Source organism: Xenia sp. Carnegie-2017, unplaced genomic scaffold (assembly GCF_021976095.1).
Source record: "Xenia sp. Carnegie-2017 unplaced genomic scaffold, XeniaSp_v1 HiC_scaffold_25, whole genome shotgun sequence".
NCBI classification, from domain to species: domain Eukaryota; kingdom Metazoa; phylum Cnidaria; class Anthozoa; order Malacalcyonacea; family Xeniidae; genus Xenia; species Xenia sp. Carnegie-2017.
The window spans coordinates 3,555,258-3,580,957 of NW_025813488.1; the positions used below are offsets into that span (position 1 = coordinate 3,555,258).

The following is a 25,700-nucleotide window of genomic DNA, read 5'->3' on the forward strand; positions in this document are numbered from 1 at the left end:
AATTACATATTCTTACCACAATGGACAATGAGATAATATAGCAAGCCAAGGTACAGAAAAAAAACGATTACTATTTTTTGATAAAAGGCCAGCTTCCACAATACCAATATCCAACTTGTGATTATTATTGAGTAATGTAAATTTCCAAATAATTAACCAAGCACAACCAACAATTCCAACACAATAAAATACACTGACCCAATTAGCATTATCTAAAAGTAATGAGCCTGTTATGCCAATCATGACGGACCTAACAAAACAAAAATCTTATTACACATAGCAGTTAATGTCTTTTCAATAAAAATAATTTCACTAACCCAATACAAGCACCAGAATTAATAAATCCATTTGTTGAAGATTTGTGCATAGTTTCAAGATGTTTTCCGAGCAAACTGGCCATTGCACCAGAAAAACATCCTTGAAAGAATCCCATGAAAAATCTTATTAACATATAAATAGTTGCTGAGGATATGACTTTTCCAGTTTGAATCATTAATGGTGTAGATAATGTAAGTAAGATCCAGGATAAGCAAGACCAAAATAAAATATGTTCACCACCCCATATATCACTCAACCATCCTCCTACAATTTGACTCATTCCAGCTCCCCAGAAAAATGTTGAGAGAATTGAGCCCTAAAATAATGATTCAAATCATTGGGATATACAGAAGAAAATACTATGATGTTTCGAAAGCCAAAAAGAAAACTTGAAATTTAAACATGGTGATGTTTTGAGTCATAATATAAACAAATAAACCTGAATTTCTTTATTCCAACCAAATTCTTTTCCTAATGTTGACATTGTGACAGGTCCAACTGTTCGACACATGAATAAAAGTGTCATACCAAAAAATAAAACCAGGTCCAAGCCCTTCTTTCCCTCGCTGACCAATACTTATCAGTCTCGGAGATTTTTTGCCCTGTGTTAGACGCCATTTTATAGTTGTTCAACTCATTTTGCATGAAAAACAATATTGAACTTATTGATTACGACGTATGAGGGCTTTTGATATGAAAATGTAAAAATTTTATAATGAACATTTATATTACACGTACACCATATTGAAATGTGGTACACTTGACACGTCTACTCCACAGCGTCTAATCGTTACTTTATATAAGGTTTGTATGAAAAGTATTTTTGTGTCTAAAAATAGGTACGCAATGCGATTATTTTGGTAATCAAATAATAACAATATCGATGAGTTCTGTAATATTATGCATTTAAACGTCATACACATCTATATTCGGAACAATTAAAACATAAATAGAACACAAGAGTGAAGAAATGTTTTTGAAAACCTTGAAACTAACATCCAGTGCAGTCAAGACATATAGATCAATGATATGAAAGCGATTATATCTCGGGCATTTTTACGCGTTAAGTTCAAACAAATGTTCATGAATAATAAACTCTAGTTGAGAGGTGAAACAGTCAACTATAAAAAACTATACAGACTTCAAAACAATCAAAAATAAAGACTAATTTCACACGTATTTCATATCAATGACATATACATTTAAAAATCACAATCTTTAATATTCAAAATTCATATCATAATTTAAAATTTTTTTGTTCACTTTGCACTCAATTATTCATAATTACGATATTTCCTAACAGTCATATCAAAATATTTACACTAAAAACAAACCAGTGACAGTGTTCTAGCAGCTATACTACAATTTAAAATTCAGCAAACATTGCTGTATCAAAATCTTGTTTGATCTAAACATATTCACATAGGTACATGGAGTCAAACCATATGTTACGTGGAGTCATGCCCCGTGAGCCATATGTGGTACGTTGAGTTACACCACGTGAGCCATATGTGGTACGTTGAGTTACACCACGTGAGCCATATGTGGTACGTTGAGTTACACCACGTGAGCCATGTGGTACGTGAGTCATACGTGAGCCATATGTGGTACGTTGAGTTACACCACGAGCCATATGTGGTACGTTGAGTTACACCACGTGAGCCATATGTGGTACGTTGAGTTACACCACGTGAGCCATATGTGGTACGTTGAGTTACACCACGTGAGCCATATGTGGTACGTGGAGTCATACCTCGTGAGCCATATGTGGTACGTTGAGTTACACCACGTGAGCCATATGTGGTACGTTGAGTTACACCACGTGAGCCATATGTACGTTGACACCACGTGAGCCATATGTGGTACGTTGAGTTACACCACGTGAGCCATATGTGGTACGTGAGTCATACGTGAGCCATATGGTACGTTGAGTTACACCACGTGAGCCATATGTGGTACGTTGAGTTACACCACGTGAGCCATATGTGGTACGTTGAGTTACACCACGTGAGCCATATGTGGTACGTGGAGTCAAAAAAATATTTAAATCATTCAAACAGGACATCATTTTTATTAGCATCTATGTGGATTTCTTATATTTGCCGTTTTGACGATCCAAATATAAAGTATATCACCCATCCAATAACAGATATCAATGCTGTTACTTGAAATACAAGTGCCCAATCTCCCGTCGTTTCGAGTATATAACCAGTAATGTATACGCCAATAAAGCCTAAATGTGAAAAACCAATCAATGAGATGTGATATAAAACTAAAAGTAATTTATTTTATGTGATAGTTTCATACAGACTACTTTATTTTATAAACATAAACAATTAGAAACTACACATAATTTATAACTACCAGGAATTGATCCCATTGTGTTCATAACACCTAAATTGTAAGAAAAAAACCCCAATAATTTTGAAAGTTCACTTTTTCCCACCAAATAAGCATCTTATATTGCAGCCAATACTTTCAGTATTTCTTACCGTAAACAAAACCAACATAAGTTGGTGCAACCTCTTGAACATTAACATTTGCCCCACTTGCGTTAAAAGCAGAAAATGAAACAGCTACAGTCATTAAGAATATTGCGTTCCAAAAACTCTTTACATAATTCATAAGTAACAGAGCTATGGCAGGGCCCAATAGAGCAAAGGACTAAAAAATACAAATACAAAATAAGAATTAAGAGCTTTTTTCATAAAATACATTCATTACTTAGTGAACACAGTTAAATTTTTAAAATAAAAATAAAGAAAAATATAAAGATTTTCATAACAGTTCTTACAAAGAAAGACAAATGTGATGTGAACAAAACAAGAGGAAGTTACAATTTTAGACAATAATGTTGTATTTAGTGATATAACTGTAATTGTTTTTGTTTGTCAACAATACATGAAAAGAATTATTATTACCTGAAACAATTTTCGAACAAAAGTGTTTGTGTATCCTGTAAATTTTAAAATCAAACACACTTTGAGGGATTTTATAAATAATTAAAAGGCCAAAATATGGTTATTTAAAAAAGCACAACATAGAGATGCAATAAACATTTCTTCATACCTGATTTAATCATGTGGTCAGCACATTGTCCAGATATTATAGCAATCAGTGGATGTCCTATCCATGGAACAACATTAAATATGACACCCTATAGATCAAAGATGATACAAAACTTGTAAAAATGAATAAAGCAAAGTATCAACATCAGTTATAAATTATTTCCTCTTGTGAGTTGTCATATTATCTTATACATATATCTATATACATAATACCTCGCTATCTGGATAATTATCATGGAAATATGTAGGCATCCAAGCAAAAAGCATATCAAAACAAGTACCAAGACAAAATGCTGCAACAATAATTGCCCTATGAACAACAAAAAATGAACAAGATGTTAGTTAAACATTTTGAATTAAATTTGCCCAATCTTATATTCTTACTATATTTCATCAAAAAAATTTATCTGTATCAAAATTGTTCTTCAGCAAAATCTTGGCCATCTTTTTTCATGATGACATCAAAGATTATCTTAACAAAATGGTGTACCTCCAAATTCACCTTTTTTCTTATGGTTCACTTACCAAATGGCAGGTTTTGAGAAGATCATTTTCCAAGGAACAGACCTATCTTCTTTGCGATTCACAAAAGAAACATCCTTTGCCTCTCTAACATCATTATTTAAAGCATAATATTTCAGCAATAATAACCATAAAAAACTGACTCCACCAAACACATAATAAACCATATGCCAATTGTAAAATGCCATTAAAATGGACCCGAATATACCAGAGAACACAGATCTACAATTTAAAAAAAGACATGTATAAATTTATGACAATTATGTACACGTAAATGTTGAAAATGATTTATTGGACATCCCATACAACTAACCCAACTGAAATGCCTGATGCCACAATACTTGTACATAATGATTTTTCTTTTGGTGCAATTCTCTTTCCTAACAAACTGTAACATGCTGGAAAATATACACCTAAAAATAAAATTACTCATATAATGTTTAAAACAGTTAAATTAACAATGTATTGTGGAGAAAAGAAAAGAATTTCAGAATATGATCACATTCATAAAAATTAAAATAGCAACTTTCTATGCGATGTCTTTTTACATTTTATTCATTAAAGTAATATTTTTCTTTGACTTAAAATATCAATAGATATAATTTTAATATAATGCTGTAGATTTCCTTAAAAATACTCTTAAAAAAATGCTAGTAAATATAAACATTTTGACATTAAACATACCTTGTAACATACCAAAAAGAAAACGCAGAAGAAGCAATGCAGATGTAGGTGACATAAAGATAGCATACTCTGTTTTTACAATAACAGGAGTTATAAAAGTTAAAAATACCCAGGCAAATGATGAATATACTAGAACACTTTGTGCACTGTATGTATCACTGAGCCAACCACCTAAGACTTGCGTGAAGGAGTATCCCCAGAAAAATATCGAAAGAACTGATCCCTATGAAAAAAGATTGTATTAAAAAAGGTACAAGTAATGTTAAGGAAAAGTGATGAAACACATTTTGCTCTATGAAGTCTATTGATTTCATTACAAAGCTACATACGTATGTTCAAAGGCAAAAAATGTCAAAATTGTTCAAAAGGTAAATTATGAAACAATGAAAACATTTTGAAAAATATTTTATTGAGCATTAATTTGAATTTTCCACACATTTTAGAACTAGATACGTTGTAATGTTGTCGTGTTAAATAAATTAACTATTGAAAAAAATAAAATATTTTGTCAACAAAATACTTACTGCTACTGTCTTATCCCATCCTAGATCCTGACCCATTGCGACCACAGTAACAGGACCTGAAACTCTAGTAAGATAGGTCATTACCGATCCAAGAAAAAGTGAGATAACCCATATTTTTCTTTGTCTATTTGACCAATACACATTGTTTATGTCTACGTTGACCTTTTTGACTCCTTTTGTGTCGTGAATGTCAACAATAGTTTTTATGTCGAAGTCTGGCGACTTGCTGCTCATTTTTAATGTATATTAAGAGATGAAACTTGGTAGAATTTAAAGATAAATTTGACTTCCATTTCTACTCTTTACGCCATTCATAACAGGATAGACAGTACAATTATTGAACATTTGTAATAACGAGCCTGCATTCTTGTGCTGGTGCGGCAAAACTTCATGTAATCTACAAAAAAGTAGTACAGACATTCTTGGTGTCAAGTATCAGTGATAAAATAGGTTGGATCAATTGGTGAAGAAGCATCTGAGAGGGTTGTTTACAAATGCTAAAAATTTGCTCATCTATAGCATCTATAGCAGAGATATATTTGTTTAGTCGATACACCAAGGAAAAATTACATCTTTTAAGCTTGTTATTTTATTGCAAAGATGTTTTTTCAACATTGTCTATTTATTATTGAACTAGTATATTATAATTTAATAATACGTGTACTTGAATAAATAGCTATGTACAACGATATTTAGTGATCATTTATGCTAAATGTTATTTGGATAACTCTTTATTCTTGTGTACATGTTGTAGATATATTTTGACGTCCTCAATTATCTTACAAGAATTTTTTTAGCCATCAGTTGCAAAAAAGATCAACTGCTTTACATTCTCTCAATGCTCAATTTTGTCAAAAATTCTTTTTCTACATATAACATTGATAGTTTAGTTTTTTCATAATCAGTGACTTTTCTTTTTAAGAAAAAGTTTACAGTACAAAAAACTCGATCTCAAGACGCTGGCAAATATAATTTTTGTCACTTGTATGTTTTTCATAAAGTTTCTTTTTTTGATATTATTTTTTCAGAATGATTTTTTTATGATAACTTTCTATTGAAACTTGTAGTCATTGTTTGCTAATCAACCATACGCCGAGTAACATTTTTCATATCTTGTTTTTTTAGCTTTTGCCAACTTTTTTTTTCCTTCAAATGATGATGCTTTATCCAAAATATTTGTTCTCACTCAATATCAGCGTACATGAAAGCAGACGAATATTGATTGATACGATCTCTTCATTTTCCCTTAATTTTTTTTGGGACTGTTGATGTTATCAGCTCGCACAGTTGAAGATAGATGGACCGAAATCTTTAGAGTGCTGTATGTTCATTTATCACAGCGCATTCATTCATTATCGTGCGTAATGTGTCGAGGATATATTTTATTTTGCTAAGATGTGACCGATAGAAACTGAAGTTGCCAAAACATAGAATTTTTCATAAAAGATGACCATTATAAATGTAATCCTCGTTATACTAAAAAAACTGTTAAACGCAAGCAAGGGTCCATGCTTGTGGGTGATTTATTTCAAACCGTTTCTTTTTTGAACTTTTAAGCCTTCTCTACTTTGAACGATACATCTGTCTTTAAATTCATTATTTCAGACTCATTCCGTAACTCATATTCTTCTGTTGCACTAGACACATTCATTAACTCGCTTATCTTGCTAGCCTCGTTGTCGCTCTCGAAATCAGCTTCCGTTGTCTGTACTGCTAATTCATCAAGAGTTTCAAAAGTTCCGTTAACCATGCCGTTCTTAGTACCAACAGGCATATCTTCCGTTGGGGTGACTTTGTTGGATTTGAAAACCGGAGGGGGTAGAGGAGATGTACTGTGACAGCATATGGAAGAATCAGCTTTTACTGAAACAATGGTCTCCTTCAATAAACGAGTTAAATATAAAGTACTAAATAAATTTAAGATTTTACTTTTCTCAGCTAAGTTTATAATGCATACAAAATACCACACTTGTCATATACTCATTAAAATACCAACTATGAATAAAGATTAAGTAGACTTGTATTCTTACCAAGTTTTCAGTTTTTACAAGTGTACTATTCATCATAGATCTTGAATTGTCGTTACTTCTAGATGTTTTTTGTTTTGCAATACTGATGACTAGCGCGGGTCCAACGTGATCTATTCTATCAGAGCTATGCCGTTCTTGCAATCTTTGATGATACCAGTTGGGAAATTTAACTCCTCGTCTATTTGTTGCACCATTTGGAATATCGTTGGCTTTCTGAGCTTCAGTTCCATTACGTACATTCAAATTATCAGGTCTGTTTATTTTTAAACCCAGTTTTTTTACGGCAACTGAGTTAAGGTTGTCCATGTCAATTCTTCGAAACGCTTCCATAGGATCTACCAGCATTTGTGTTTTGTTCTCGATGACCCCTGATATCGCGACAACAACACTAGACATTATTGCGAGACCGATTACGAGATATAACAAATCTGAGAACTCAACGAACACCTGTATTTGGCAAACAAATGATTTTAATAAGAGATTGAGCCTTGTTATCTCGTTTATAGCAGTGGCGTCATTAGCTCGGAAAATGGCAGAGGGAGGGCTATATTATAATAAAAGCGTATTCTGTTTTTATTTTGTGATTTGTGTAAACTAGTGGTGTCGACTGTTCATTCTCTTTTTTTTGTTGTTCATTCATCACTACTACACTGACACATGTTATCTTAGTTTATATTTTAGGTAGTGTAAAGACTGTTTTTGCTCTGTTGTTCATTTATCACTACTACACTGAAACACGTTATCTTAGTGTATATTTTAGATAGTGTAAAGACTGTTCTCGTTCTCTGTTGTTCATTCATCACTACCTACACTGGCACACGTTAGCTTAGTTCATGTTATACATACAATGTGTTCACTACTCTCGCGTTGTCTACTCGAAATACTAATTTCCAGGTTTTCTAAGTACTTTACGGTTCTTTTACCTGTGATTCAACTTTACTTGGCTCTCGTAACGCTGTAGGAACAAGATCCCCGAAACCGATTGTGGAAAATGTAACAAAACAATAATACACAGAGCCCAAATATCCCCAGTCTTTCTCAATTTTGGAAAATGCAATAGCAGGTAGCAATATAATTGACCATAAAAGGCAAAAAGCAATAACAGCACTTTTCAACTCAGCGTTTTCTGCTTCACGGTTATAAACGCGTCGATCAAATTGTTTGATCATTATAATGATCCATTCGGAGATTCGGTTACCAACTGAACGTAGCATCAGGGCTGTTAAAGGAATACCAAATAAGGCAAATACAATGCAAAATAATCTTCCTCCATCTGTTTCAGGAGACATGTGACCAAAACCTGAAATGAAATAAACGAAAGCTTTATCAAGTCATAATAATTTTTAGAAAAATTACTTTTATTGAAAGAGTAATATTTTATATTTTAAAGAGTTTTCATTACAACATTATTAACATGAAATAATTTGAAAAAATTAAAAAATATTATTTGGTTTTTGTTGCCATGTCGTCCCATATGGTTTTTGTGAACACATAAAACAAATATAAAATGAAACAATTTGTTCACAATGAACATAGGGAATGTAATATCATAGTAACAATATTTTCAATTAACACATAAATTGGCTGTTCATTATTATTTAATAACAGCTAAGAGTTCAAGATTAACAAAATTTGTTATTTTTCAGTTTGCTGGCTTATCCATTCTGGAAAAATCGTAAGATCCGCGAAAATACACTTTAAGGCAATTTTTAGAAAGTTTACAGTCAAAACCAACAACACGAAAAATTTTTGGAGGTGTTCAAACGTGTATGTAAATATCTCTGGAAAGGTGATGACCGTCTAGAGCTGGTAAAATTTTACTCTCTTGTCAACCCAAAATTTTATAATTCTTTGCAGAGTTTGTGTTGGAAACTTTCCAATTTTCTAACGTTAGACGTTTTCGTCAATTGTTAGTATAACAGGTAGATACCAGGATTGAAGCAACAAACACTTTTTAAATAAAATGTTCCGAATAAATTGAACATTGATGTTATTTCAGGAAAAAACATTTTCTTTTATTCACGAACTTCATTGACTACTTAAATGAAAAAAATACGAAGAAGAATATTGAATAAAAGCAAACATGTACGAAATAATTATCGACAATTAACTGTATGTTGTAGATAATCTGAAATGTTTTAAAAACAACATCAGTGCCCGTCCGACGTTGCAGTTGATTAACGACATTATTCATTTCATGGCTATTCACAAAGTACAAACAGACAAAATCCCTTGGATTACATAACAATGTATTGAAAAAATATATCAATTTGCCAAATGCAAGAAATTTACACGTATAGCCATGTTCGATTGCAATTTAGACACATTTTCAAACACATAGTTATATTGCCCTAAAATGCTACAACGTAATCACATTTAAAGAAACTTGTTTTCTAGTGTTAATAATATTCAATGTCGTAATTCAGCTAACGTGACACATTTCAATTATAGCAACCTGACCACAGAAAATACGTTGTGAACAAGGAACAGAGGAAACAGCAATAGCTTGCTATATTTCATTTCAGAAAATCAAAGTCTTTTATCTATTACATGCAGAAAGAAAATTTAGAACAATTTAAGACAATTTTTCATAATCGATTGTTTTCAACGTACGTAATATTTGAGAAATTATTAAAATAGGAAGACTGGCATGTTTTTATCTTGAAAATAAGTTTCTCGGTTTGGGTTCAAAAAACTAGCTGGTTTTGATTAAAAAGGAAATGTTTCGTATGTCAACTTGTTCATCATGAAATTATTTAACCCCATATTCTTCGTAAACCTATCCCCATGTGCTTCAAGGAAAACTAATTATGACATCGTTATTTCATATGCGGTAATTGAAAAGCTCATTTTTAAACACGCGTATATTTTGAAAGAAATAGGCCTTGTAGCTACGCACTCAAGTTACCTACGTAACTTAGTGGGTTGTAGTTTAAACAGTTCTTTAAGCAACAAACACAGTTACAGGAATAATAGTTTTTGATTGATCTTTGCTCAAAAGCTGGAAAATTTAAGACGTTTTCAGAAAATGCATCATGTTCTTTTCACGTTGAAAACATCTGCGTCGGTCTGTGATATAAATGTGAATATTTTCAATATGTTTTTAGAGTGCCCATATTGAACATTGGTGATAAGAAAAATTATGTGAGGGAGGTAGCTAATATCAAAAAACACAGAAAATATTACGCGATACAATCATAACCAACAAAATGACGCAATCGCATAATTTGTGAATTATATACGCATCCACTGCAAACATTTCTTCAAACGATGATTGAAAAAGTTGAATTTCAAAAATTGTGTTTTTATCGCTATCGATTGTGGTTGCCATGAGAGAGTATATCCTCTGATTTAAAGACACTTAGATGTATAGCAACAAGATCATAAACAAGGATTATACATATAGTTATCGCCCCTTACCTATAGTTGTAACGATATTACCGACGAAATAAAACGCATTCAAATATGTCCACTTCTCTCCTTTGAAGTTTTTTGATTCAATGTTATAACCATAATGTAAAGCATGCTGAAATCTAAGCAAAAACTTTTTCAGATCTTCTGAGTTGTTAAAGGATACATTGACGACGTGAACTCCCCGGTTGACAAAGTCTTTTGCCTTTTTCCTTTCCAAAGCTTCTTTGTTCTTCTCGAGAGCAACAAAAATCGCTGCCCCAAGCACAATATACAAAAGAAAAAGTACAACTCGTATAAATAATTTTTTTGTACTTCCCGACAACTTCATCGTTCAAACGGATCCTCCATTGAAGAGCAAATAAATTAAAAGCTCTTATTTATTTTACGAACCCTGACGCTCATGACGAGCATCAGATCATTCTAAGAAGCAGGCTACAGCTCAAAAAAGGTCCACACATAAGTACGGTTAAGGACATTTGCCCACTTGCAGTAACACATAATGTATAATGGATACGATACAAGGATACGCACACGCTTAGCTTTTTGAAGCCGTACCGTTGTATGCTAATACGGGAGAAGTTATCACCTGCTATAAGCGTATAATAAAGCTGGCTTTCAAGGTTTTCCTTATGCGAGCAATTAATTGAACACGCAATTAAGACGTTTCGTTATAAGATCGCGGCAAAGTAAAGCAAATTGTCGAGGTAAAATAGAAACATGATGTGAAGAATTTTTGTGACCTAAAACGTACAACTTGTTCATTCATTTATTGAAAAGGAAATTTTATTGACATAAATAATACAGTAAGTACTAAAAAAATTTCGCGCGCTATCTTAGCAATGCCCATGGCATATCTTTATGTCGCAATATGGTCTCCTGGGATTGGCTAACGTGTTCATTTATCATTTGAGACGTGTTTGGCAAATTGAATTTTTCCTGTAACTGTCACTCAAGATGCAAATCTACTGCATTGAATCGAAATGTGTGCTTGGCTATAATGTTAGTATATATCTAGACAAAATAACCAGTAAGAAAAGTTAAACGACAAAATAGCAACCAACAATAACGAATTATTATGCAATAAACGAGACACACACAAACCGTTTGGAAAAATCGCTATATATTTTTCTAACTATTTTTAAATAAAACTTAAATACGTAGTTAAGCAAAATGACCTGTTGAAAAGTTAGCCACAGAGTGCGTCATCTAAAACTACAAGCGTATTTAAACGTGTTAGACCTGCATACCGACATATCATTTTTAATCGTTCAAAAATCTTCAACTGATCTTCAAAAATTCAATAAAAAAACAAAACAATATTTTGAAATATATAGGGTATTCAAAACATTGAAATATGTTTGGTACATTGTATAATGTATAGTTATAAATTGTTGTAATATGCTCTCAATCAACAGTTTTACTTCAAAACCGTTGCATTTTCCTACATATTCATTAAGACCTGTTTTTAATTTATAAAGCTTCATAAAGATAATAATGTATTTTTAAGCAGCAGTAAGACTAATAAATCTTTCGCAAGTCGACCATGTTAACATTTAAAGCTTTGGCAAAGAAATGGACACAAAGATTTACAACAGTTATAATTTGTAGCAAGAAAAATATTTTGTGCCAGCCGTAAAGTTTACCTACAGCAGCCAAAGGATAACCAGCTAACACTCCACCAACTAGAGAAAATTATAAAATTGTAGTAGTACATGCGAATGGGTAAGCTTTCATCAAAGGAATCTATTCAGCCAGTGAGCTGTACTGAAGGATACAAAGACTCGAGTTTCATCTTCAGACAATAAATAGGACATTGGGGGTATTTACGTGCTGGTGTTGGAAATAAAAATTAGTCTTGAAAAAGATTGTATACACTATGGAAGATAAGAAATCAAGTTTAGAAACAGGTTAATTGGAATAAAAATACATAATCGTCATAATCCACCTTTCCAACGGGAAACACACGTGTCAAAAAACGTGATCAAATTACAAAATTCGGATAATCAAATGGTCGGACATAGTATTGTATTTGTAGAAGAGTGGCAATAAACTAGAAAGAAGATGCTCTTGAGGCATTTGTAAATCTTATTTTAGAAACTCAACACGACTAATTATAAAGGCAGAAGGTGCAAGAGTGAATAAAAACCATTTTCCGTCAAATCAAAGGAAAGCTTGGATATGACATGCAATACATATGCAGATACAAAGTTGTAGAGGAAAATAAAAACATTTCTAACGTTGTCGCGGATATTACGAGTGCCGTAACAAAGTGTTGACAAGTTAGACATGCATTTGTCAAAAAAAGCTTTAGAAAAAGAGCAGACAACAAGCACTAATTTCAATTCTCGGTCACAAATTGATTAAGATTGACCAACTGTATGTACTAGTATAAATTTTGGAATAATTAGCTCACTCAGTCACAAATTTCAAGATAAATCATCTGCGCATGTGCAGTCTGCTTGAGCATGCGCAGTAGAATTGATTAGCTGCACAAGTTCATGGTCATGGCAACGACCAATTGCATCGATTTTGAAGTAAATAGCATGTTTAGTAACAATTTATTAGAGAAATCATCTGCGCATGCGCTAGAGCATGCGCAGTCCACTCAACTAAGTGTTTATAGTCATGGCAACGACTAACTATATGTACTTGCACTGCATTTGTGGCAATTAGCTCTCTTAGTTGCAATTTATCAAAGAAATCATCTGAGCATGCGCAGTAGGACTTTAATAATCCCACAACTTTCGTTAGCCTTTGAATTTTTGTATATATATATATAAAGCCAATACTAGGATAACTAGCAGAGGAAGCTGGGTGCGATATGTTTGCAGTGGCTTAGGGGTCCAGACGTTTCGGGTCGCGACCGCACTCTCCCGAGCAAAGCCTATCGCAGGTGATCTCGGGGTCTGATGGGCGGAAGCTTGCTATTGCATCTCCCAAGTAGGATAGCGTGGAGGGGCCGAAATCTCCTACCGAAACGTTAACATGCGGCGTTCTAGTGCCTTACGCTTAACCCTGGAGGGCCCAAAATTTGCTTACGTGAGAAAAAAATTTTTTATCAGTCAAGAACACTTACTATGGGCCGGTTAAACATAACAGAGGTCTTTTAAGAATTTTGCAATCCAAACAATTGTCATATGTGACCCATTGGGCCTTCGTTAAGTAATACAATACACTAACAACAAAATAATGACTGTATATTAAAATTGTAATCGTTTATAAAAAACTATGATAAAACTGTATGTGTCTGGTAAAATATATAAATGGGTAATTTAAAAGATTTGAACATGGCAAAACTATTTTACATGATATACCTTATAACAATTTCAAATTGGTAAACTTCAAAGTCATGTAGCAAGCCACTTGAGCACCTACACCAAACCTTGAATCCCCATGGATGGGGTTTGCCTTTACATACTGACGAATGTTGCCAAACTTGCCTTTGTATGGAATCATCATTTCATCAATTGACTGATGCTGAATTGAATGACTTGAAGGCATTGCATGAAACATTTCAAGAATGGTTGAACTTTCCAAAAATTGTTTTTCTTCTCGTCATCAGTAACAATTTCATTATCCACAAAATGAATTGTACCTAAAAGCAGCTTGAACCTGTTCCTGCTCATAATATCAGCAACTGCTGGGTATCTAGTTCCATTTTCCCAATACATTTTGTAAGATGGCATTTCAGCAAGACCCATTTTGAAATACATACCTAATAACTGCTCCATTTCTTTCAAAGATGCATTGGCACATCTTCCATGTTTCAGTGTGCTATATCGTTATGCTCACAATATGCTCTAACATTTTGTCAGTAATGAATCGCTTGAAATACTGTAATGGCGTTTCAGACAAACCAATAGGATCTGTGGCCACAGTTTTTCCTTGAAATTTGTCACTCTGTGGCTCGAATGTTTTCTTTTTCCATATATACTGGACACTGATTCTTGTTGTTGACTAATCTGGCAGTCAAGGGTATGTCCTCAGCACTATTATAAACCTCGATCTTCACCATTGCAATTGCAACCATCATCTTCGTTGCCACTCAATACTGGTTCATTCTGAAAACCAGCCTCAGCCAAGCTCCATGATTTGTCCCCACAAGACATACTATCATCTTCAGACCAATCAGTATAACCACCCTCACTGAAATCGCTTTGTCACCATCAAGAATTGCGAGAACATCGTTGGTTGTGTAATCATTGTTCTTTGTGGACATGATTGACTAATACAATGTAGAGGAAAAGATTTAAACACTGAAAATTTACAAAATGAATTCATATATACAAATAAGAAATTTGTATTTAACAAACAAGACAAAACGTCTACAATATAGTTCATACGCTCAATATAAACTGCTTATATATCAACAAGGCAATAAGAGGCTCACCTGACGTAAAGCCCAGTGGGTCATATATGACCCGTATATTTCAAATTGAATTTATTTCATGAAGAAAGCAACAATACTGCACAAAAACTACTGAAAGATAAAGGAAGAGCTAAATATTTATCAGTGTGCAGTGATTTTCTCACAAAGTCCCTATAAAAGCATGATGGAGCCTTGAAATTCACCAACAAACATCAACACACTCATGGGCAAAGGACGCCATCTTTGTGAAAATATTCTGCTGACATAGCATATGCAATAGCTACCAGACCAACACGAATAAGGGGTCATATATGGGACTTTGGCCCAATAGGGTCAATATTTATTGTGTGTAAACGCATAGGTTCAAATCGGCCCATGAAAATCGTGGGGTCATATATGACCCCTTGGGCCCTCCAGGGTTAAGAAGGTATCGGGAAGCATGGCCCGAAAACGGGGTTTTTTGCTTTTGAATTTTATCTTTTTGTTTATCTCATAGAAGAAGCTAGAACATCCAATGATGGTACAAAGATTCAAAAAACTTCTGCCTCTTTGATTTATAACTTAAAGCAACTCTAAACATATTTATACGTTTTTTATATGTTACCTTTTACAATGTAACTTTCTCATAATTCTCTCGTGATGAACGAGAGCCTCGTTATACAATTTAACTCTCTCATTATAAACAAAAACATCCATGGGTTTCATGAATAAAAGGGATTATGTACTTTTTTATAATAGTTTATAGTACTTTTTTTACAAAGATAACATTTAACAAGCCAAGCAATTTGTATCATCCTGAACCTCGCTTTCAACTCTTATGTTACAAAATTTTGATTCATTTTGGATAGTAAATTTCTTTTTACCTTACAATATTTTCATGATTCAATCTAGAAAGGAACTTCTCTTCTCGAGCAATTTTGCGATTTAACAGGACACTTTTCAGATTCAAATGATTGCATAGAGACAGACGTCCAATTTATTACGTAAAAGCATGTAGTAGGCATTTCGTTGTAAGAAACCACTCTACCAAAGAATATCCAGATCCGATTTTAGCTGCATCAATTTTAACTGTTATTTTTATAATATTTATGATTCGATGTATCTTGAGACTCCAGATGAGATTCATGACTGCCTTTGAATACAATTAGATAACAAATATTCATAAGACAATGTTTTATGATATCACTTAGCCTTATCAGTTTATCGTAATTTAAAACATTTAAATTTATAGCTATAGTTTAAAATTTTATTTTTACGTATATAATATGTAAATGAATCTAAAAAGCCAGTTTTAGGGAGATTCATCCATCAGTAATAATAGTAGTGATTTAGTGATTATAAGACAGCGAAACCATTATGTAATAAAAATAACAGTTTAAAATTTGTATGGCTTGCTTTTTTGGGCTTTATGCAGCTGGAATCTGCCCTGGATATGCATAAGTCACGCCGTAAAGGCCCGTAATAATCCTTAAAAAAAGTCATTAGCGCGACAACATGCTAGTATTCAACCTTTCCTTCGATCGTTACGCTTTTTTCTAACCCCAAATTGTTAATATTTAGTGTTATGCCTTATGCCTTTATAGATAATCGCTCTGAATAACTAGAATCAGATTTACAAATGCCCCAAAACTCAAATGTATCTCCTAACCATTTTATTGCCACTATTCTACACAAACAAAACATCGTCCGACCATTTGATTGTCCAAATTTTGTAATTTTATCTCGTATTTTTAACACTTGCGTCTAAAGGTAGATTAACAGGGGGAATATACAGTTCTAAATATTTTATTGATTGCTCTTACCACTTGATCCAAGAGATACAAAGGCATTTGTCGTTCCCGAAAAGTTTTGCGGTGAATTTTCTACTGCCAATAAACCGTAAAGAGAGTTAGAGCCAGATAAAGCCATTCCACAACCAAATAAAAGGAATGCAATAAATATCTAAACACAAGTGAAATGAGTTCTCAGATCAAATGCATGTGTGAATGCCAAGTTAAACAATAAATAAATTGATTTACCGTTGATGATTGTGAATCAACGAAATTCGTCAATAAATGCAGACAAACAAGAAGCATAAAAAATAGCCAAACAAACGCAACCATTCGCGGACTATGGTGATGATGTGGATTACGCTGAACACAACAGAGAGAAAATGAATAAAAAAAATATTCTGTAGTTTAAGAACATTAACATAAAATCATTTACAAAATTAATACTTTTTGCATCCATTTGTCCGTAATAACTCCAGAAAAAAGACTTCCAAAAATCCCACCAACTTCAAACAATGTGAGAGCAACACTAGCTGCAATACATCAAAATAAAACTTAAAATGTAACCAGTTGTGTATGTAATCACATTATCTTAAATTGAGAATTCTGGCATGCATTAATCCTCAAGATCCAAAGTCACATGACAATGAATGTCTAAAAGTATGTCATAAGCAGATTTGTGGGAAATCTAACATATATCAAATTACCATTGCTACAGATATAAAGATCTCATTCTGAAATAATTTTTAATTCTGAGAACTAGCTAGCTTTCATTTACTAACCAGTTGACTTCAAATGTTTCTTATCATGAATGAGATAAACTTGAATCCATTCATTAATTCCACTTCTTAAAATAGCCGTAAGAAAGTTCCCGTGTATGAGCACCCATAAAAATGGACTTGAACATAACTTAAGCACAATTTTCAGCCAAATACTGTCAAAGCTGTTATTCACTTCATTTGATGAACCTTGAACAGTGAAAGAGTGTAATCCAGCTTCCTCTGGTGAATTAAAAATGAAACGGAATACCAAAGGTGCACTGGTAATGGCCACAAGTCCAGGTAATATCATGGAATATTGCCAAGGATACCATGATGTTATATATAGAGATATCAGCGGGCAAAAGGCACCAATAAAGTTACATCCCACTGTCAATAAACTCCAATAAGTGCCAATCTACATTATGTCGTATAAATATAAAGAGAGAACTGTCTACAATCTCTATTTAGTATAGATATCAAAAAAACATAGTATAATTATCTAAGTATACACATTCTTTATAACACAATTTATGCACTAACTACAAATATGAACATACCTCATCAGGACGAAACCATACTTTCAAAAGTTTTGCACATTGTGGCCAACCAATACCTTGAATCAAACCGTTGAGAAACCAAATAGCAGCCAATGAAACAACACCATCAAAACATGTAAAAGTAATGTTGCATAGGCCTGTGGCAACCAAACCAAAGACAAACAAAGGTCTAGGATTGGACTTGTCAGAAAGCAGTGCAGAACCAAACTTGCTTAGACAATAGCTCAATGAAAAAGCACTACTTACTAAACCTACACCACTGGCATCCAAAATTTTTGATTGTAACAAAACAGGTATCAAAGAGCTTGCTGACTTCCTGTTGTAATAGTAGAGAGAATAGCCTATAAGAATTGTCAGATATAAGGTATATTTGATTTTTGTGTATTTTTCTTTTTCCTGCATGCTCATTGTACGATTTTTATTCATAACATCAACTGTACTTGGGCTGATTATGACTTATAAATCATAGTCATGAGAGTCTTCCAAGCCAACTAGACTGTCAACCACGTGCAGTTGGCCTGCAGGCGCATTTATCTGAATTTTTAGAATTTAAGAACTTTAAAAATCTTGGTTTCTTCGCATATTTATATATTTTCATATTATATTTCGAAACTTTTGGACTTGATGTTTAGACTTTAAATCATTTTCTTGTTATGTTTTAAAACGTAAAATGTAACACTCAAGCGAAAGCGATGCACATATTTTGTGAGCCTCCAATCATGAATTGCATTTGTTTGACTAATTTTCATATAAGTGTAACTTGATGGTGAAAAGAAGATTTGAAATGAGTCTAAAATTTTAAATAGAATCATCCATATAATCCATAAATATGTCTAGAGTAAGACATCTTAAACGTTTTTTTATGTTTGGTGATGATTTGAAAGTGAGTAAAGCATAATTAATGACAAAACTGTACGAAGAAGTTATAATATTATTATTCAGTTTCCATTTCTTAAAGTTTTATCTTAATCATTTCAGAATTTATTCAAACCTAGCCCTTTTATGTCGCCATCTTCCGTCCAACGTCACTTTTCAAAAAGTACAGATCCTTCGACAACTGCTGAATATATTCCTATTGAAATTGCTCAAAATGTTTTGGAGACCATTCATATTTATACACATTTACCATGGTGGTCTACTATTGTGTTATCTTGTGTAGGCTTACGAAGTCTTGTTACCCTACCTTTAGGAGTATATCAGAATAAGCTTGTTGCTAAAATAGAATTGCTACAGCCAACACTTAAAGAACTTTCTGAGGCACTAAAACATCGTGTTACTATAGAGTGTAGAAGGAAAGGATTACCTTCTCAGCAAGCCAACAAACTTTTTAAAAAACAGGTATGACTACAAAACTTTGTACCTATATGGCATAAAGTGCTCAAAAAGTCATGGCTTGCAGGAATCAAATTTCTTCAAGTGTAAAAATTTGCATTCTACCATGGTTAATAAAGGAAATTCTTTGGAGTAAAGCAGGGCTGTAAATTCTGAAGAAAAACTGGGTTTTTTTAACTGACAGTTCTGCAAAACAGATAAATTTGCAAAACAGTTCTGCAAAACAGAGTGTTTTTTTATTTTTCTTATACATGTATTAATGATTAATTTTCAAGTTCTCATTTTGTTTGATTCAGCTCTAGACCAATGAGCATTTTTTGTAAAATAGTAAATGTGTGAACTAGAAATCACATATATTTCCATAGTATGAAAACTAAATGGTTAAATACTGTTCATTCATTATATGCTTCAGCAAAATATCTAGTTTCAATAGAATATATTTGGTTCATAACTTTAGCATCACTCTAGCATTAATTGGAGGGCAACATTAATTGGGGGCATATTTGTATATTCTCCTATGCCACTCTGATTTCTTTTAAAAATGAAAAAATAGCCATGATGAATATGGTCCTCAATCAATTGTTATTAGATTGGGAACAATGATTTACAGGCTCAAATATGAATGCAAACAATTTTCTCAATAACAAGTAACTAACATTTGTAGTGGAGGAAATTAATTTCATTGTATTTTTGCTTTGGTAGCTTCGAAAATATAAGTATGATTTGTACAAGACAAATGGATGTAATCCTATAAGGATCTATATTTTACCTTGGGTGCAGATACCTTTATGGATTATATTGTCTTTGGCTTTGCGAAATATAAGTGGAGCATTTTCATGGAACTCCAAAGGTATGATGTTTGTGAAATAATTATCAATGTTTAAATTCTCGAAGGTGAAAGAAGTTCCATTCACATGATAATATGATTAAGGCAATTAATACATATTTAGTACTTTGACTTTTCATTGAATTTGTAAACATTTAATCATGCTTATTTAGTCAACAGTCATATTCATAAGCAAACATTTTATTGTAGTTCATACTCAACAACCTTGTTATTCAGACATGGCTAATGAAGGAACCCTTTGGTTTAAAGATCTTACAGTGCCTGATTCCACAGGAGTACTTCCTGTTATGTTGGGTGTTGCAAATCTTCTTAATACTGAGGTGATTTATTAAATTGTATTTGGTTTTGTTTATCAACTAAATAATTCTCAAATCCATTCAACAAAGTGTTTATTGCGTGTGTTTAACGTCTTGATTTAAGACTCTTTCAAATTTTGTATAAAAGTTTGTAAATCTTAAAGATGCCTGTATTTGATAAATACTGGAAGTCTTGCTGATAAAACACTCTAAGTAGAGCACTTAAATGATCCAGGAAAAATATCTGGGGCCAAATATCTATCTACCTTTGTATGATAAGATGTATCTGTACGATGTCTATTAGATAGACTGAATGTTCATGCAAAATCTGTAGACAGAGTGAAATTCATTTACAAAATGTCCAGCTAATATAGCCATTATGTTTTTATAATATGGTATTGTGCTCCAAGTGAAGAAAAATTGCTGAACAAACCAAGTCAATATTTATTTAGCTTCACACACTGAAGAAAAAAGAGACAACACTGAGACAGCGGACTTTACTGATGGTCTTTCGATTGTTATCTCTTCTTATGATTGCTGTTGCTTTAAAAATGCCAGCAGTAAGTTTAAATTCATATTGTTTTTAAGTACGTATTAAATACTGTATTTAATACTGTATTTATTCCTACTTATATAAGAGATTTTTTCCCATTCAAATGCGCCGGCAGGTGGTGGTGGGGCAACTTCACTCCAATACTTCCCGTACTAAAGTTTTTAATGTATGTTATTAATAATGTCAGTGACATACAACAATGCGTAATATACATAGGTATGTGACATATTAGTGGTGTTCTCCCCTAAATAAAATACTGCCTTTGCAACTGTTTCCACTGCAGCAACACTCATTGAAGATACTTATTACCATCAAATACAGTGTTAACATTTGGATGTATGTTCTAGGCAATGTCTTTGTATTGGTGCATTTCGGCGTCGTATGGCCTCCTTCAAAATATATGTCTTAAATTACCTCGTGTTCGTCGTCTCTTCAAAATTTCCAAAACTCCTTCAGAGAGTGCAACTCCTTTCAGAGACATATGTTCTATTGTAGCTGAACGTACTGCAAAATTCTTAAAAATTCAGAAGGATTATATGGGAATGAAATGACATTAAAAATCACACAATTCTTTCAAATTGAAGTAAAAGCTCGAATAAGTTTCACAGTTCGTATATCATATTATCATAGTGGATTTTGTTTTTTCACTTAACTGAACTTTCCTAGAATATTCGCCATGTTGCAATTATAATGAAATCCAGCTTATTGGGTTAGTGTTTTGGTTTTAAACAATTCCTTTAAGGACTATTTGGTTATTATTTTTCACCATTCCCGTGGTATTGGCAATTTTTAATACAATTTTTTAGATATGTCACCACGACAAAGTTTCTATTTTATTATAAAAGATTTAGTTACAGTAGTATTATATAAAAATAACTATATTTTATATCGAAAACTTTTTTATGTCTGGTAAGGTTTATTGTGCGCTCCTATGTATAGAGGAGCAATGTACAAAACATTTTGTGTATTATCACACTTTCAGCGTGCTGATGTACTATACATATTCCTCGTGTATATAATGGTCATGCAACACAAAGTACAATTGTCAAATGGTCGAAAAGCTATTAATACGCTTTTAAGTTAATTTTATTTAACAATCTTCATTTCAAATATGTGGAAAAAAAGCACAGAATATCATCTTCTCAGCTGGGATCAAATCTGGAATAAAATATTTCATATTTTAGCCAATCAGAGCTCAGAACGTAACTAGTAACAATGCGAGAATCTCATCGAAATCAGCCAATGAAATCACTCCACTAAATGATCTTAATACACGTCAATCACTTCATTCACTTGAGATGCCCCAAGAGTTGAAAGAGAAAGGAAGGTTTGTGAAGTTATTTTTACACTAGTTAAAGAGTATTTCAAATGTCGATAAATTCGATGGAAAAAGCCTTGTTTGATGTGTAGTTACGTATCGTTTTACTTGTAAAGCCTTTCATCGATTATTTTTGTGGAATTCGGCTTTTTACTCCGTGTCTTCGCCGTTGTGTTTGCTTCACAAGAGGACCTTGTCAGTATAACAACGACAAGTTTGCGTGTTTTATTTTTTTCATTCAGGTTTTATTTCACTGTGTTTCCTACTGCTAGTATTGTGAATGTTTTGAAGTGAAACTTTGTTGAATATTTTTACTTTACCCAGCATTTGTGAATCGATATATTTTCAACAACAAACTTGCGCTACCGACATCTTTCGGAAAAATATGTACAAATTCTATGTGAAAACGTTACAGTATGGCAAATTGAAGGGTAAAAAGGGTATTTGTTATTCATTGGATTGCTTTTTGACGGTAAAAAGTGTATTTTTAAGCAAAAACTTTGAAGATATTTGAAAAAAATATGAAAATGTTGTTCATGTTCGACCTTGGACTTTCAACTAAATTGGCGCCAGTTTTGTTCCGCGTGAAAATGAAAAGTACTGGGAACAAATTATTCAAAACGAACCAGAACAAATTTTTAACCGAAAACACCTAAAAATCCTTTGACGAATTCGGTGTACATGCACTGACAACTTTCATCTTGAAATAAACTCAAAAGTGTAAGCCTTGAAGAGTGTGACAGCTACAGGTTTTTCAATTAAATAAGTTGAAATGATAGCAATTTCAATCAACAAGAAAAGAAAGTCAAACGCCAGTGAAAGATATTAATGTTAGTTACGCTACTTAAGTACAGTTTAGAAAAGTTATTGTTGAAAAATTATTGGTATTTTTGAGAAAAGTTATGGAAAGTATTGGAAAAGGACTAAAGAGAATTAAGGTAGGAAACTTGATATTATGATTCATTAAAATATTCATTGATTGCCTAGTTTGTTTTATATGAAATCGCTTCTGGAAATTTAGCTATATTATATAATTCTACATTTGAATTGGCAGGATACTCAAATGAAAGGGACAGTTAAACTTAGAATATCTTTATGGATTTTCTTGTGCACACATTCAAAATATTTTTTGGCTATTCTCTGAAAGCTTTGCACGGACAAGTTTGTCTTGACATTTTTATCATAAAATGTCATTAGATTTTGCTGCAAGTACATGAGCACTATTTTAAAATAGAAAGCTGCTAAGGCTAAGTAAGGATAAGAATGATTAAACAATGAATGAAAAAAATTATTGTATGCGATCTATCGGAAAACGACATTGAATGAAACAAAGGAGTCTATAAGACGTCCTAGAAACATTCATTGGAACTGAGAATCTACTTCTTACATGCATGTTGTGCTTCTGGCAGTTTGAAGTTTTCATTTATCTGCTAATTAAGGGTACGACTATCTTTATAAATATAATCCATACAATTTTAAAAATTAAAGCAAATGAGGAAGTCTATACGACCTCTTTAAAATTTATAAAATATGAACAGAAGCATTCGTTAGAAGAAATCTATTTATGTAATAAAAAGTAAATTTCATATTTATCAATTCAAAAGCAACTTGAAGACTTCATCAGTTGCCTACTATTCTTTTATTAATAAAACAAGTGTAAGTAAAAGTATTGTAAAAGTTCTCTAAGAAACAAAACGTTCAAGAAATTATGTAAAATGTCTGAAGACGTCCAGAGCAGTGACAATTAACAAAAGCCTCACAAATGTTAGCCATTATTTGGAAGAGGAGCTACTAGATTACTATTGGACAAGAACAAGAGAATTCAACAAAGCAGTATATTTAATCGATTGGATAGAATGAGCAAGAGTTTTGAAAGAGCTATAATGAGAGTGGGATTTAGGAAACGTTTATTAGCCTATACTGACAACATAGCATCTTTGTTTGTTTGGAGAGCTCGCCAATCCTTGCGAGGACAGCCCATTTAGCTCTTTGGGACATTTTATCATATTTGAGAAAGCAGCGCCTTTCGTTGTTTCTGTGATATTTCGATTCCTACGAGTGCGGTGTTTTCTTTTGTTAGGTCGTTGAAGCACTTTACGGATTCCTGCAAGCGCATCGTCTCCTGCTGTTGTGGTGCTTGATCGATTCTTGTAGGTGCAGCGTCTTTTGTTGTTGAGGCATTTCATCGATTCTTGCAATTGCAGCGCCTTCTATTGTTGCAACCCTTCATCTATTTATGCAAGTGTGGCGTCTTCTGTTGTCGAAGCACATCGATTCTTGCAAGGGCATCGTCTTCTGTTGTTGTGGTACTTCATCGATTCCTGCAAGTGCAGGTGATCAAGTGTTGAGGTGCGTCGTTAAATCTTGCTAGCGCAGCGTGCTTCGTTGTTAAGGCATTTCATCAATTCTTGCAATAGCAGCGTCTTTTATAGGTGGTTGGCATGTTACGTCACGGTTGCCATGTTAGTGGTCAAATACAAAGGAATATTTTACTAGTGCTATTGTGAGCACCAGCCGTTGTGGGTGAGCCTAATTGTTAGACAATTCCCTGGAGGTTGGCTGCAAACCAATAATTGTTGAGGCACTTTATTGTGCTAGTTAAAACAGCGTCCTTTTTGTCGAGGAACTTCAAGAATTCTTGCCAGCGCAGAGTCTTCGGTTGTTGAGCTACTTCCTCGACTATTGCAAATGCATTATCTTCCATTGTATGGAATGATGATTCATTCTTGACAAGTCAGAAATTTCCATTCTTGTCAAATGCAGCATTTTTTTTATTTTACGAGTCTCATGAATACGTAGAGTTGTCAGTTAGCTCAATGTAGATCAGGTAGAAAAATATCAAGAAAAATGCAAAGCGAGAAATTTAAAGACAAAGATGACTGCTATGTATTGAACAAAAAAAAGGGATGCATGACAAAGATCTCAAAGCAATCTATGAGGAAAAGGAAGATTAAATGATGGAAGACAAAAATGACAAACAATCTCAAGACAAAAATGACAAGGCAATGTTGTGAAGAAAAGCAAGATGAAATGATGCAAGACAAAGGTTTCATGAGCTCTATAGCTTTATATATGAATAGTGAATATATTGCGTAACACTCCTGTACATGCATGAAGTTTGAAGATTTCTTGTGACAGGCATAGTTTTTTTACATGTTGCCTTCGTATTATGGGTTTCATTGTTTAACGTGATTGACATGACTCAATTCTCTCTTATTATTTACCTTATCTCCATAAGCTATTGACTAACTTAATTCAGACTGCGATTTAAATAATCTAAAAATCTTGAAAAGTTTTTGGTCGTTGCTTATGACGACCATAGGTAATTTATGAGTAAT

The 25,700-nt window shown here is 33.0% G+C and overlaps 5 protein-coding genes across 7 annotated transcripts in view; 1 reads left to right on the forward strand and 4 right to left on the reverse strand.

Moving 5' to 3' along the window:
- LOC124453652 (solute carrier family 17 member 9-like) overlaps positions 1–1,097 on the reverse strand; it is a 7,163-nt gene extending 6,066 nt beyond the window's left edge. For both annotated transcript variants that reach the window (XM_047004459.1, XM_047004458.1), the window contains exons 1-3: positions 758–1,097; positions 318–634; positions 17–250 (exon numbers count right to left, since the gene is read on the reverse strand). In XM_047004459.1, the coding sequence (XP_046860415.1) occupies positions 17–250; positions 318–634; positions 758–844 (638 nt within the window). In that variant the 5' untranslated portion in view covers positions 845–1,097. The remainder of the gene's footprint in view (positions 1–16; positions 251–317; positions 635–757) is intronic.
- A 906-nt stretch (positions 1,098–2,003) lies between these two features.
- LOC124453319 (solute carrier family 17 member 9-like) lies at positions 2,004–5,461 on the reverse strand. The gene is made up of 11 exons (XM_047004116.1): positions 5,117–5,461; positions 4,593–4,815; positions 4,222–4,321; positions 3,912–4,130; positions 3,600–3,696; positions 3,388–3,475; positions 3,240–3,274; positions 2,811–2,982; positions 2,683–2,712; positions 2,164–2,551; positions 2,004–2,071 (listed from the first exon to the last, which is right to left on the reverse strand). Exons 1-10 carry the CDS (start codon positions 5,348–5,350, stop codon positions 2,412–2,414), a joined length of 1,338 nt encoding a protein of 445 aa, XP_046860072.1. The 5' UTR covers positions 5,351–5,461; the 3' UTR covers positions 2,004–2,071; positions 2,164–2,411.
- Positions 5,462–5,689: 228 nt separating this feature from the next.
- LOC124452980 lies at positions 5,690–11,294 on the reverse strand. The gene is made up of 4 exons (XM_047003647.1): positions 10,567–11,294; positions 8,070–8,446; positions 7,147–7,593; positions 5,690–6,995 (listed from the first exon to the last, which is right to left on the reverse strand). The coding sequence occupies exons 1-4, from the start codon at positions 10,886–10,888 to the stop codon at positions 6,669–6,671; spliced, it is 1,473 nt and encodes a 490-aa protein (XP_046859603.1). The 5' UTR covers positions 10,889–11,294; the 3' UTR covers positions 5,690–6,668.
- Positions 11,295–11,663: 369 nt separating this feature from the next.
- On the reverse strand, positions 11,664–18,523 carry LOC124452981 (glucose-6-phosphate exchanger SLC37A4-like). Of its 2 annotated transcripts, none has more exons than XM_047003648.1 (6): positions 18,017–18,523; positions 17,481–17,874; positions 17,146–17,231; positions 16,948–17,061; positions 16,732–16,870; positions 11,664–12,242 (listed from the first exon to the last, which is right to left on the reverse strand). In XM_047003648.1, exons 1-6 carry the CDS (start codon positions 18,440–18,442, stop codon positions 12,079–12,081), a joined length of 1,323 nt encoding a protein of 440 aa, XP_046859604.1. In that variant the 5' UTR covers positions 18,443–18,523; the 3' UTR covers positions 11,664–12,078. The 2 variants fall into 2 exon arrangements, with proteins under 2 accessions (XP_046859604.1, XP_046859605.1); XM_047003649.1 differs by lacking the exon at positions 11,664–12,242 and adding an exon at positions 15,459–16,061.
- A 166-nt stretch (positions 18,524–18,689) lies between these two features.
- On the forward strand, positions 18,690–21,858 carry LOC124452849 (cytochrome c oxidase assembly protein COX18, mitochondrial-like). Its single transcript, XM_047003477.1, has 6 exons — positions 18,690–18,899; positions 18,995–19,354; positions 20,051–20,198; positions 20,385–20,515; positions 20,944–21,051; positions 21,392–21,858. Exons 1-6 carry the CDS (start codon positions 18,846–18,848, stop codon positions 21,593–21,595), a joined length of 1,005 nt encoding a protein of 334 aa, XP_046859433.1. The 5' UTR covers positions 18,690–18,845; the 3' UTR covers positions 21,596–21,858.
- Positions 21,859–25,700: the final 3,842 nt, after the last annotated feature.

What these genes read in the sequence shown, in the direction of transcription:
- LOC124452849 (XM_047003477.1), top strand. Translation starts at nt 18,846, where the DNA reads ATGTCTAGAGTAAGACATCTTAAACGTTTTTTTATGTTTGGTGATGAT. An exon ending in TGTTTGGTGATGATTTGAAA is followed by an intron (nt 18,900 to 18,994) that starts GTGAGTAAAGCA and finishes TAATCATTTCAG; the next exon opens with AATTTATTCAAACCTAGCCC. An exon ending in TTGCTTTAAAAATGCCAGCA is followed by an intron (nt 21,052 to 21,391) that starts GTAAGTTTAAAT and finishes TGTATGTTCTAG; the next exon opens with GCAATGTCTTTGTATTGGTG.
- LOC124452981 (XM_047003648.1), bottom strand. Translation starts at nt 18,442, where the DNA reads ATGAATAAAAATCGTACAATGAGCATGCAGGAAAAAGAAAAATACACA. An exon ending in TATGGTTTCGTCCTGATGAG is followed by an intron (nt 17,875 to 18,016) that starts GTATGTTCATAT and finishes GACATAATGTAG; the next exon opens with ATTGGCACTTATTGGAGTTT. An exon ending in GAAACATTTGAAGTCAACTG is followed by an intron (nt 17,232 to 17,480) that starts GTTAGTAAATGA and finishes GATGTATTGCAG; the next exon opens with CTAGTGTTGCTCTCACATTG.
- LOC124453319 (XM_047004116.1), bottom strand. Translation starts at nt 5,350, where the DNA reads ATGAGCAGCAAGTCGCCAGACTTCGACATAAAAACTATTGTTGACATT. An exon ending in TCTTTTTGGTATGTTACAAG is followed by an intron (nt 4,322 to 4,592) that starts GTATGTTTAATG and finishes TTTTATTTTTAG; the next exon opens with GTGTATATTTTCCAGCATGT. An exon ending in ATAATTATCCAGATAGCGAG is followed by an intron (nt 3,476 to 3,599) that starts GTATTATGTATA and finishes TTTGATCTATAG; the next exon opens with GGTGTCATATTTAATGTTGT.
- LOC124452980 (XM_047003647.1), bottom strand. Translation starts at nt 10,888, where the DNA reads ATGAAGTTGTCGGGAAGTACAAAAAAATTATTTATACGAGTTGTACTT. An exon ending in CAAGTAAAGTTGAATCACAG is followed by an intron (nt 7,594 to 8,069) that starts GTAAAAGAACCG and finishes TGCCAAATACAG; the next exon opens with GTGTTCGTTGAGTTCTCAGA. An exon ending in TTGTAAAAACTGAAAACTTG is followed by an intron (nt 6,996 to 7,146) that starts GTAAGAATACAA and finishes CGTTTATTGAAG; the next exon opens with GAGACCATTGTTTCAGTAAA.